At 34.2% G+C, this 12,005-nt stretch overlaps 1 protein-coding gene across 2 annotated transcripts; it reads right to left on the minus strand.

Annotated features, from left to right (window-relative positions):
• Positions 1-1,864: 1,864 nt before the first annotated feature.
• LOC123712784 (phenoloxidase subunit 1-like) lies at positions 1,865-11,891 on the minus strand. Of its 2 annotated transcripts, none has more exons than XM_045666047.1 (14): positions 11,798-11,891; positions 11,135-11,248; positions 10,606-10,798; positions 10,117-10,219; positions 9,755-9,875; positions 8,294-8,499; positions 7,681-7,809; positions 7,339-7,462; positions 6,663-6,827; positions 6,109-6,237; positions 5,023-5,201; positions 4,425-4,570; positions 3,751-3,986; positions 1,865-3,280 (listed from the first exon to the last, which is right to left on the minus strand). In XM_045666047.1, the coding sequence occupies exons 2-14, from the start codon at positions 11,240-11,242 to the stop codon at positions 3,074-3,076; spliced, it is 2,046 nt and encodes a 681-aa protein (XP_045522003.1). In that variant the 5' UTR covers positions 11,243-11,248; positions 11,798-11,891; the 3' UTR covers positions 1,865-3,073. The 2 variants fall into 2 exon arrangements, with proteins under 2 accessions (XP_045522003.1, XP_045522002.1); XM_045666046.1 differs by having other exon boundaries at positions 8,294-8,502.
• Positions 11,892-12,005: the final 114 nt, after the last annotated feature.

The following is a 12,005-nucleotide window of genomic DNA, read 5'->3' on the forward strand; positions in this document are numbered from 1 at the left end:
ACCTACCCGATAGCCGGAATGGGGTTTTCTGGAAAAGATCGTTATTAGCGACAAAGTGTTGAAACGGGTATCAATACGTTTATTTTTTATAAAACAGGTGCCAAACAGCTCATCTGATATTAACTAATACCGCCCATAGACACTTACACCTATCAGAAGGCTTGCATGTTGCCAGCCAGAAAGGACCACAGAGCATTGTTCCGAAGCCCAACCGAGACGGCGAAAGAAAACGCAGGCCCGTCGCGTAAATGTGCGACGCGCTCACTTGGGAATCGCTTGGGCACTTTGTAAATGCCTTACAAAGTGCCCAAGCGATTCCCCGCAGGGGTCCATGCGTTCAAAATATGGGATGGTGCTCCATACCTGCAAGAACTGGACCCAATCTCCCCTAGATATTTCTAAAAGTGGATGGCCCGGTCTGCGAAGGATACTTGCTGTGTCAAGATCTTCACAAACTAACAATGGGAAATTAAATAAAAAGTAAGTGAGTTACCTTTATGCCCCATTGGGCGGGGTGATATTAAATAATTAATTATTATAATTAATTGTCTTTAACATTTAAGTATTAACAATTATTGTAGTAGAATATTCGAAGATACATATCTATATACAATTTAATATGCAATGGATGGATGGAAAATATTAATACAGTAAATATAGAAATCCGTGCAATTTGGCAATAAGTTGCGAAAAATGGTGTATTTCATTTGTTTTTGTTATGCGGCAATATTTCTTATTTGCTCATACGTGATTTATTCACAAATATTATGTGCTAAAGTGTGTCTCAGTGCCGATTTTAAACTTTATAAAAAAAACAAATTGTATTTATAATTGTAATAAATTATAATGTATTAGTGCGGATTTTATGTACGTAATATAACAACATTAAGATGTTTTCCATCACGGTGAATGGACTCTTCAAAGGGGACTTAAGAATTTGTAGGACACGCCGCAGAACCCCAGCTAATATGGCTTCCGTCGTTATTTAAGTTTTCAACTACTCAAAATTCTTAAGAGGGGTATCATAATCTCTTGCTTTGAGATAACCCCATTAAAAGACAGCTGGGGTTACGTCGGGAGATCTGGGTGGCCAAAATATGTCTCCAACACGCTTTTAGTGTGTCCATGGAGAGCCTAGTTGTGTGCCATCTACGGTACAAAACAATTATGAAGAAAATCGAAATTCTCGAAAAAAAGTTGCCCGATTATTTCCTTCGCCGATAATGCACAGCCTATAGTAGCTTGAAGACCAGTTACGGGAATTTTGACGATTGAAGTACCCTTCGAGGTGAACGTGTCACTCTAACTGATAGTCGTGGATGCTCCTCGAACGCAGCGGCGACGCAATGGTTTCAATCAATCGCACAGGTCAATTTCGCAGGCGAATTGAATGATTCTGTAAACATCCTGTCGCTCCAAACTTTCCTACACACTACTTAATTAACTGAATGCTAGGGATGTCACTTAAACGGCGAATTTCGAAGCAATTACAAAACTTGCGTTGTGATTCACTCAGCGAAAACTCATTGCAAAAGTACACCTCTATTGCGTTAGCGCGATGCCACCACAGCGACATCAAAAATCCGCACTCGTCACCTACCGAACACTATCAGTTATCACTCCCCTCTCGCTAGCCCCGAATTTTACCGAAAAATTCGTGTTTAAAGTTTAAAATCGGAGCTGAGACAACAGTTTTGTACGACTGTTATGACAAAACAGAGTTGTCAATATAAAAACCCTCCCGCACAAACTTAGTTTTTAACTGTAAATGCCTTTTAATAACAGTTAAATTTGATTAAATTTATGGAGGGGAAATATGCTAAATCCACAAAGTATAAAATTATAGTGCTGAATAAAACAAAAGTTGAAAGGCATAAATTTTTTAATCTTATAACTACATATGTACATTATTTACAGTTAAACTACAACTAGTGACCCTTTACTTACAAATCTAAGACGTTGTCCGTGTTCCTAGCCAATTCGTTTTTTAGTACAAATAAAATTCATATAGTATTATATATATAGTATTGCAATAATTCCCTGCAAATAAGTTGGAACAATACACAAAAGTCGTTATTATAGCTTTCGTTTGCTTTACATACGCGATTTTCTCTGACCATGAAAAGTCTTGCCAAGTTACGTGGTGAGATTTACATCGCATATCTTCAAAACAATATATAAAATTATAAGTCTAGAATTCTTAGTCTATTTTGACAATTGACCAATGCATAAGGAAAAGATTTAAAACCCCTTGTCAAATTTAATAGAATAAACTGTTTGCTGTCAACAATGCAATAAATATCCATGCATATAGAAGCAACAATTACATTTAGCTACAATAAAGTATATCATGATCAAATTAAAACCGGATACATTAACTAATTAATGCTTATAGTAGAATGACATCGAAAATTTAATATATACTGTGGTGGTTGTGTCTATTACATCTGACATAATAATATGGTTTTCGTATTACAGCATCTATGTCAATATTATCATTACATTCGTCAGTCGCAATAGTTATTGTCTGTGATTCAACATTTTTTATTTCATTATCATCCATTTGGTTTAGATTAGAAGGAACAAATTGACTCGACTGTAAAAATTCACCGGATGAACTAAATTCGCTGACTTGTGTATAACTACCGGAATCTCCAATATGAGGTTTCCTAAATAGAAAGTTTCTTATATTTTAGCAAACAAGCCTTGTTGGGAATCTAAGGACAAAAGATTAATTTTCGTACTGTTTTAACAGTTAAATTTTAATTATTCAACGATAAATATTGACTGTGTGAGGTAGGCATTTGTATACATGTATAATCCGAAATGTTTTTAAACCATAAACCTATTTTATTTTTCAAATTTCAAAGATATTTAATTATACTAGGCACTATGCGGACATTACAAATTTATCAAAAAATATATTTACTTTAATATTACTGCGTATTCATTTAAACTAAAATAACATTATAAACTACTATATACTAACTATGATAGTTACAATAATGCACTTTATGCCGATTATATTTTTATATCTTTGAAGCCCCTACTTTATTTTCGCTTATATCCGATCTTACCCCTGACGTTGACGCACTGCGTCCTTGAAGCGAATAGTACAGTCGCGTACATTCATATTGGGCGTCAAGAAATCGTTGAGACGAGATACGGGTATTGGACGGTCGAAGGGATATCCCATTGCTCGTTTATCCGGGAATTTTCGATCACGCAGACCACAGTATGAGGCAGCATCGTTACAGGAGCCTACTGTGTCTTGAACCACCTGGAAATGAGGATTTTGTTTGTAAACTTCGTAAAACCTAATATTGTCTTACACAAATGCGAAAAGTTTAAATAAAAAATTAAATTAAGAGATATTGTTAGAAAATAAATTTTACATCCGTCATTGTTACAAATAATTTAAAGTATAATTTTATTCTCTTTACAACATATCGTTTTTTGCTATAATTTGCAAGTTGTGTTTTAATAAAACACAACTTTTGCTTATTAAGAAACGACTAAACTAAATTATGTGGTGTCAATAAAATTGACGTCCGTATTCTAACTACAGTGTGATGCTTTTTTTTATAATTCATTATGTTCTAAATATTCTACCTTCTTGATAACAGAAGTGGATTTTTATAGGTGCTAAAGGCTTACCATCAATTTGCGTATAAAATAATTTTAAGATATAGACGCAAACAGTCCGTGTGTCGTTACGGGTTTTTCAACACAATATAACGTCAAACTTACCCGATCATCATTCCAGTTAGAAATCATACAGAAGAGGACCATAGGGAATCCACTTGTTGTTCCTTTTGGCACCAACATATGGTGTGGCCATCCACAGCCACAGAAGTCAAATTCAGCAGCTGTACCAGAACCTGGATCACCAGGGCGGTCGGCTTGACGGCGGAAGGTACGCTCATAGGGAATTGTTACGGACGAATCGAGCGAACTACGCCTGATGGTGCTTGTACCGGCTGGGACTAAAAAATAATTAAACTCAAGGTTAAATTGTGACTCATAGTCAAAATATCAATGATAATATGTTTATAAGAAATATATATATTATAAAAGCCGATTTCTTTATAATGATTTCCTTTGCCGTTTGAGCGAATATTAAATGTACACATAGAAAGTAGATAGAAAGTGCACAGCCAGAGATGGAACCTACGACCTCAAGAATGAGAGTCGCACGCTGAAGTCACTATGCCAACACATAATAACTAAAATAATAAACGAAACACTACTTTACGTTAATATATATAACTCGGTAAATACCTTTAAAATTAGTGCACAAATGTTATTGAAGTAAAAATTATATTGTCTATTTCACAATCTAGAGTCTCATACTCACTACCATAGATATTTACAAACAAAATAACATACATGAAATAGATTTCATATAACAAAAGGAGAATTACTTGATTGAGTGAACTTGTCGAGTTCAATCATAAGCCGCCTTTGATCGTTGAAGTTCAGTGGGTTGCCACGCTCGTCCTGTGTTGGCGCCATGAACAACCGAACGGTGCCCATCGCACCTTGGCCTGATGTGTTGTTTACCTCGATACTGCGATTTTTAACATGTTAAAAAATGCTATTATGAAACGCCAACACAGTGTAGCAGTAGAAATACGACACCAGTAAAATCGGACATAACATAAATAACTAATAAATCTAATATTCTAGAGATATCGTTATAATTTTAAAACTACTTTATTTAAGAAAAGGCCAATTGTGTTGAAGGATGGTATTTGTGAAATCGCTGCCCATGGACACGCACAATGCCTGTTGACAGTTTTATCAAACAAAGGAAAGACTTTTTTGCTGTTACTGAACCAATAAGTACTATGGTATTATATAGAACGTGCTAACTGGCAGGAGGGCACTCACAAGTTCGCGAGTGCGTTGCCGGCCTTTGACGAATTGGCACGCTCTTTTCATGAAGGTGTAGTTTAATGTAACCTATGTAGGTTTAATGTAAATTATATGGTGGAACTGCAAGGAAGGAAAAACACTTACACATAGGTGAAGTCGTCATGTGTCAGATGTGTGAAGCGGGCAAGTACTGAACCACGAGGAGTGAAGTCTAGACCTCTACCAAGGTCTACAGTACTTTGTTCCCACTGAGTTGACAAAGTGTTTGCTCCACCAGTGGATTGCAAGTCCACCGAAAGAACGCGGATTCCGGCGAAATCCAACTATTTAGGTAATAATAATTATAATTTATTGCATGAATATGGTACAAAAAGGTGGTACAATAGTAAGTTCGCATATTCTGCCATATGATGGCGCGCACATATGTCTTTAAAGGAGTTTCACATTTTACATTATTAGTCATATTAATTGGTCAATTCTTATATTATTTTCATCGTAAATATTAAATGTTATTAAATGTATATCAACTACAGTCTCTCACGCAAATAATAATTTATTGAATCATACATTTTTTCCATAAGTAATACACCAAGTCGATTTTTAAAGACTCTAGTCGGAAGATCTTTTAATTATTTTCGTAAATTATTGTAAACTTTAATAGCCATACAAAAGGTGTTTTTCCTAAACAGTTCCAGATTGATTGTGACGTCTTACTTCGACTTCTACATTCGACTTAAAATTATGTATATTTCTTCTTACTTTCTTTACAAAATAACTATACAACAATCAATAGAGCTACAACCTTTTTAGGTCTGGGCCTTCTTTCTGTAACTGTTTCATGATCATTTGTTAATCTAATAGGCAAGTAGGTGATCAGCCCTGTGTCTGGTCTAATGCAAGCCGATTTCCTCACAATGTTTTGCTTCACCGTTCGAGCGAATGTTAAATACGAATTGAAAGAAAGTCCATTACACATCGTGGGATCGAACCCACCACACGATAAGAGTCGCACGCTGAAGCCACTAGGCCAACACTGCTCTACTAAATAACTATACATAAATATAAATCTATTTACTAAAACTTGTAAATAGACATTTTGGTTAAAGATGGGAAGCTATAATTTTAAAAACCCGTCCTTTAAAATTATCTTAACCAATTCACGCTTCTAGATACCGTATTTGTTGACAGTACTTAAAATATTCAAGTATATTCTTGTTGTATATGTCGTACCTTGTCAGAGCTGTAAGGCTGTAGCTTGTTCTTATAAAGTAGGAACAGATCGTCAACATATGCATGCCAGCGGTAGAAGATGGGGTCTCGCATTGCAGTTGCCGAATCACCCATGACACCAAATTGTTCCTATAAACAATACAGGTTTATAACGTAATGTTGTCTTTGGGAATACTCATATTAAAGTAAAATTAATCGTCAAAATATTTTGACTCTTGCTAACCACTATAAGTCTTATTTTCAGAATTATTAGAAGGCATTTTAGTATAATACGATCTATGAATGGGTTCTAATACCCATAAGTTTGGTTTTTTGTTCCTGTTTAGTTTTGTTTTAATAACTGTGTTTAATATGTATTTTTCACTACTTGCCTATCTTATGTAATTTAATACACTTTTTTTTACGCACAGTGGTTGGCTAGAAGAGATTGCTTGAAAGCGATAAGGCCGCCAGTTGCCCTCCTTTTGATTTAATTATGTTCGATTTTTTGATATTGTAGTGTAACGAAGTGTTAATAAATAAATAAATAAAATAAGTTACGACGCCCTACGTACCAGGTTCCTATGATCAGGATCGTGTGCGTAGGAGATGAAAACATGTCCCATATTGTGAAGGTCTCCATAGAAAGACCGGTTGGGGCTGAGGATTGAAGACTCCATCATGTTACCCAGGTTGTCGATACCTGTTTCGTCATCTAGGGGGATTCGACGACCATTTGGCTGAAAATAATAATTAAAATATAACTTAAATTCTATGGCAAAACGACCGCGCGTTTTCTGGAGTTATTTGGAAAGCAACGTTACATTGTACATGGTCTCTAACCACAACAAGTAGTTTTGGTGTTTTACGGAATTTGACCTAATCCAATCACTTGGAGTTCACACAGTATTGTCAATGATTTTTTTAATATAAATATAGTGGAAAGATCGATTTCTTTTGCATATGTGTATTTAACTAGAATTTAACGAACTCACCAAAAGTAAAAGTATCTATATTAAATTTAATAATAAACTAAGTGTATGTACTGCTCTAGTCATTATATATAAATAACAATTACAATATATAACAATTAATGTAATCAAAATTTACTAATGTATATACGTACGTATCAAAATGGTTACTATAAATATTTAATAAAAAAATTGAGTCGGTATATAAACTATTTTCGATATTTTTTATATAACAAATTTGGAGTCACCATCTAAAATTATTAACCAAAACTTAACTCACCAGCATAATGCTCATGCTGTTAATAGCTTCAATGAATCGGTCTCTCCATGTCTCCATCTCCGAAACGTCACTACGAATTTGGTCAACTGGACGGTTCAGATCTTGAATTTTGGATCCTTCGAATCTGTAAAACAGTTGATTAGAAGTTAAAAAATACATTAATATTTTTTAACAGAAAAATACATTGTATTTGTACAGACTTTATGTGAATCATTAAAAGAAATCATTCTTCTCACAATATTCTTTTATACGGTCCAAAAGAAAACATGATCGGCCGAAATACAATATTTTTTAAATTTGTTAATTTATTTTTCAGTAAACATCTTTTTCATCTAAGGTTACCTGGGCGGCCAGGCCCTGCTGGCGACTTGAGAGTCTAGTTTGGGGAAATACCCTTCCTCAATGGGTTCACGGAAGTTACTGTATCGTCGAGGTCTTCCTAGATTATTACAATAACGCTCAGTTGTGTATCTGGAACAGAAATTTATTTTTATTACTGTTATAAACTTTTTTTTTATTTCATATTTACTTTTACTTACGTAATATATTGAGAACTTTTTTATTTTATCTAATTAAACAAAATCATTTAAGGAAATCTAAACTAGATGGCGCTTTACACTATTTTGTTTTTAACTAAATATTTCCTAAATCTTTTTATAAAATGGCACTTCTAGACTTTATTGATGAAGTTTAACGGCTTTCGAACATATTATATTATACAGATGGCGATAGTTGATATTGTTTTATAAATTTTGCATTAAAAGTGATAAGTCAACTAGATGGCGCTTTACGACATATAAGGTAAAACTTACAGATCAAAATGTCAATTTACACCAGATGTCACTGTTCATCATTGTGCACTTAAACGTAATAAATATTTACACAGAACAATGGGCACCATGATGAGTTGCAATGTTTTTTTTTTTAATTTGATTAAGATAATTAAAGGGCTAACCGTGCAACAATCTGTTGGTGCATGTAGTAGAACAGCTCTCCACGCCTGTCTTTGGCCACTATAGAACGGTCGGAAGCGTCAAATGGGTAGACTAAATGCCAATGCCAGTGATGTAGATTGATGCCAATGTCTTCGCGGAAGTAGGCGACTCTCTGTTCAGGCTCGCTTTCTGCTGCCGTGTAGTTTTGGGGGATTAGAACCGGCATCTGCTGGAAACAGTTGAAAAGTTTAATGGGTTTTTAAAATCACTTTTTTCAATTATGAATTAATATATCGAATTACCATGGTAACAGAATATATAGGAGATAGTTTTGATTTTGCTCGGATGTTTTAAAATCTATAAGGTTTCTTTATTGAATATTAGTTGGAATCACAAATATGAATCGAAGTTTTTCGTTATGTCTTCCTTAATGTAGTGTAATTTTTTAAATATGTATATCATTTTGGGTAAAATATTTCTATACAATTGATAAATCCATAAATTTTACACATTGCAACGTCCCACAATAGGGTCATACGAACTATACGCAGGATGGCTATATTTTTATATAGAATGGAGCAAATGAGCCCACGGGACACCCCGCCCATAAACGGCAGTCTTCGCCCACTGACACCCATTTTAGTGATGTGTTGCCGGCCTTTGAAGGAGGAGTATACTCTTACTTTGAACAATTTGAGGTCGTAACTTTCAGGGAGTCGATTCCACAGTTTACTACTTACTTCCACAGTTTATTACTTCCACAGTTTCGAAAAAGAAAGCGTATCGTGAAGCGAACTGTGGTAAACTTCCAGCCATGAAGGTGATGAAATTTTAAATTAATACAGCTCGTACGGTAAACGAGGCAGGAGGGATCAACACAAACAACTCTTCAGAACACTAACCATAGCAGGTATACATTTTAGAAAACACAAAGAGACGCAATGCCTCTGCGTAGAGGGAGAGAATCAAGCCGGCAAGCCTTTTACTGAATTTGGTCAAAACGAAGAAACTGGTTTTTATACCGGCCCAGAGATGTGAGCAGTATTTCATATGAGGTCGTACTTAAGCCTTGTAGAGCTGCATACGTTGCACCTCAGTGCAATATTGCTTAGCCCCACCCAAAAGGTGCATCAACAGATGGTGTCGATGTTCAACAGGTCATATGCAGAACGAACAGAGTGGACGAGAGAATACAACCTTGCGGGACGCCTTCATTGATGTCTTCATTGATTGGAGCACGCTCCGTCAACTGAGACTTTAATTAAACTTTAATTAATTTTAATTACATACTTTGATACAGCATTAGTTGTTTGTTGTAAAATTAATAAAATTATTGTAACCAAACAGTATTTTATATTTAATTCAAATTTGGCAAAACGTCTAAAATCACAATCACCTCAAACGCATCCTTTGCTTAAAGAACTAAACGTTAAAGAAACTAAAACAAAAACTTTTTTTTAAAATCACCAATGTTCCCTTACCCTGTTTCCTGTAGGTACCACAGACGACACTTCTCTTGCTTTGCGGAATACTTTAGGATCCATGAACTTGTCAGGGAATGTCTCAGCAAAGGTTGGGATGTTTAGACCCCTGGTGTCATCCCTGAAAAGCATCATATAATTATAATTACTAAACTATATTTTTTTACTATATAATTAGTATATGAATACAATATATATTTTGGTTAAACCGATGTTGATACGTTTTCACAAAGAGATTTTTGGGATCGTGAAGTTCAAATACTACGTATAACCCTAGTTCAGTCGTACCCATCGACATCTAAAAGCAAAATATGATACATATACATATAAAAATATCTTTAATATAGCCCACTAATAAGTACCTGTGTAATATAGCTACAGAGAGACAGTAGTTGAATAAGTAAGGGTTGATTCTCATCTGACAGTACGAACAGATGGACTGTAGGTCATCCACGTCACGCATACCTGAAAGTCCAGAGACACTTATAATTAGGGCAACGCACGCCCTTATCGCTTAAAAACTCTTCCAGGCAACCATCATAACAGATAAATAAGAGTATATAGTAAAGTGCAAGAAGTACGAAACTACAGAAAATATACAGTATATTTTCTGTAGTTTCTTACTTAAATAAAATTATGTATAAAATTCATATGAATATGAAACTTAGGAATGTGACTTTGACAATTGATTCTTACAGTAAAGATAAAAAAATGGAATGGAACAAAAAGTAAAAAAATAGTTTCGGATAGGCACAGAAAGTGAATATAATATCCATTTCCATACATTCAAACTGTGATAAGGTAAGCAAAACACTATAATACTCGCAAATCTCCACTAAATTATTACTTACCCATGAAGATATCAATAAGCTTGGCGGCCATTTTCCTATGTTTCTCTATCCACAGAGAAAACTGAGCATTGTATGGAAGTTGCTGAGGCAATGAAAGATCGGGCAAAGCAATGTTTCTAATCGGGATTGTCTTGATCGCATCATTTCCGAATCGGTCAGCTAGCACGTTACTGGACGACTTGTATTTTTCTGGCTAAAATTTAATTATGTTCGTTACGGCTTGACAAAAAAATGACAATTTCGATTTAGCTAGCAGCACTTTTAACAGATACTCATCTTGTACAATATTTTGAATCTGGTGTTTTGTTATTTTTTTAAACCTATTTTATACGGAACATGTTTTTTAGACAAATACAACAAAATAACGAATAAATTAACTTAAATTGAGCTGTAACTAACAATTCTGCAATTAGTACAACTTGTAGTTACAGAAGATTTCAAAATAAAGTGTTCCAATGCAAAAATCAATAAACAGGACACAATTTTCGCGATTTATGAAGAATAAGTTTATTTTAAAACATGTACTTACATAGTAGTTATCGGGTAGTTGAAACACTTCCTTGTTCTCACCCTTTTGCATGAAGCATGGCTCCGTCGGCCGGTCGAAGAACAACAGAAGATTGTTCTTCGAAGACATCTTTTACTGAAATATACAAATAGTCAATATCTTTTTATTTCTATTCTCTTAGTAACCGAACTCATTTATGTTGTTGTATATAAAATTTGTGATACACAACATTTATGTTGTCATCGCATTTGTTATATATTTTGTAGACAATAAATTCTAACTAAAATTGTATTCTGAGCGTAATTAAATAATTTATGAATAGACTAACAAGTTATGAATAGGTGAATAATATCACAGTAAATAAATCTTTAAACGGCTTGTCTAGGTTTGATGATTTTTTTTGTATTGTCAAGTGGATTCGAGAATGGTTTACATTTCCAACTACATATATAATTTTTTTTTTTTTAATTTATTTGTTTTTTGTATTTAAGACGCGTGTATAGCAAGTAATCCTATATAATTTTTTCTCATATAAACACAAATATACACATAGAAAAGTTAATTTTAAAGGCCTCATTGACCAAATCAATAATATATAATAAGAGCGTATGTACATAAGAATTATTTGCAATTATAATAATTAAATAATTTATATTGATTTAAAATATTATTTAAAAAACTTACCAATTTCTGCTGTAGTTACCAAAGTTGTTTGTTAGCCGTGTTTATCACGGCTGACTGTGCTTAGTGACCGCTGGGCTTTACCTTATATAACAACTTTACACACGGTTTTCAGTACTTTGTGCAAATATAAGGGTCGACGTACGCTACTACTTAATAAAAAGCAGTAACCTCTACAAATAATTTTGAAAAAAAAAAATGAATCTGTAAC

Source organism: Pieris brassicae, chromosome 8 (genome assembly GCF_905147105.1).
Source record: "Pieris brassicae chromosome 8, ilPieBrab1.1, whole genome shotgun sequence".
Lineage (NCBI taxonomy): Eukaryota > Metazoa > Arthropoda > Insecta > Lepidoptera > Pieridae > Pieris > Pieris brassicae.

What these genes read in the sequence shown, in the direction of transcription:
- LOC123712784 (XM_045666046.1), bottom strand. Translation starts at nt 11,242, where the DNA reads ATGTCTTCGAAGAACAATCTTCTGTTGTTCTTCGACCGGCCGACGGAG. An exon ending in GCTTATTGATATCTTCATGG is followed by an intron (nt 10,220 to 10,605) that starts GTAAGTAATAAT and finishes CTGGACTTTCAG; the next exon opens with GTATGCGTGACGTGGATGAC. An exon ending in ACAGCATGAGCATTATGCTG is followed by an intron (nt 6,828 to 7,338) that starts GTGAGTTAAGTT and finishes TATTATTTTCAG; the next exon opens with CCAAATGGTCGTCGAATCCC.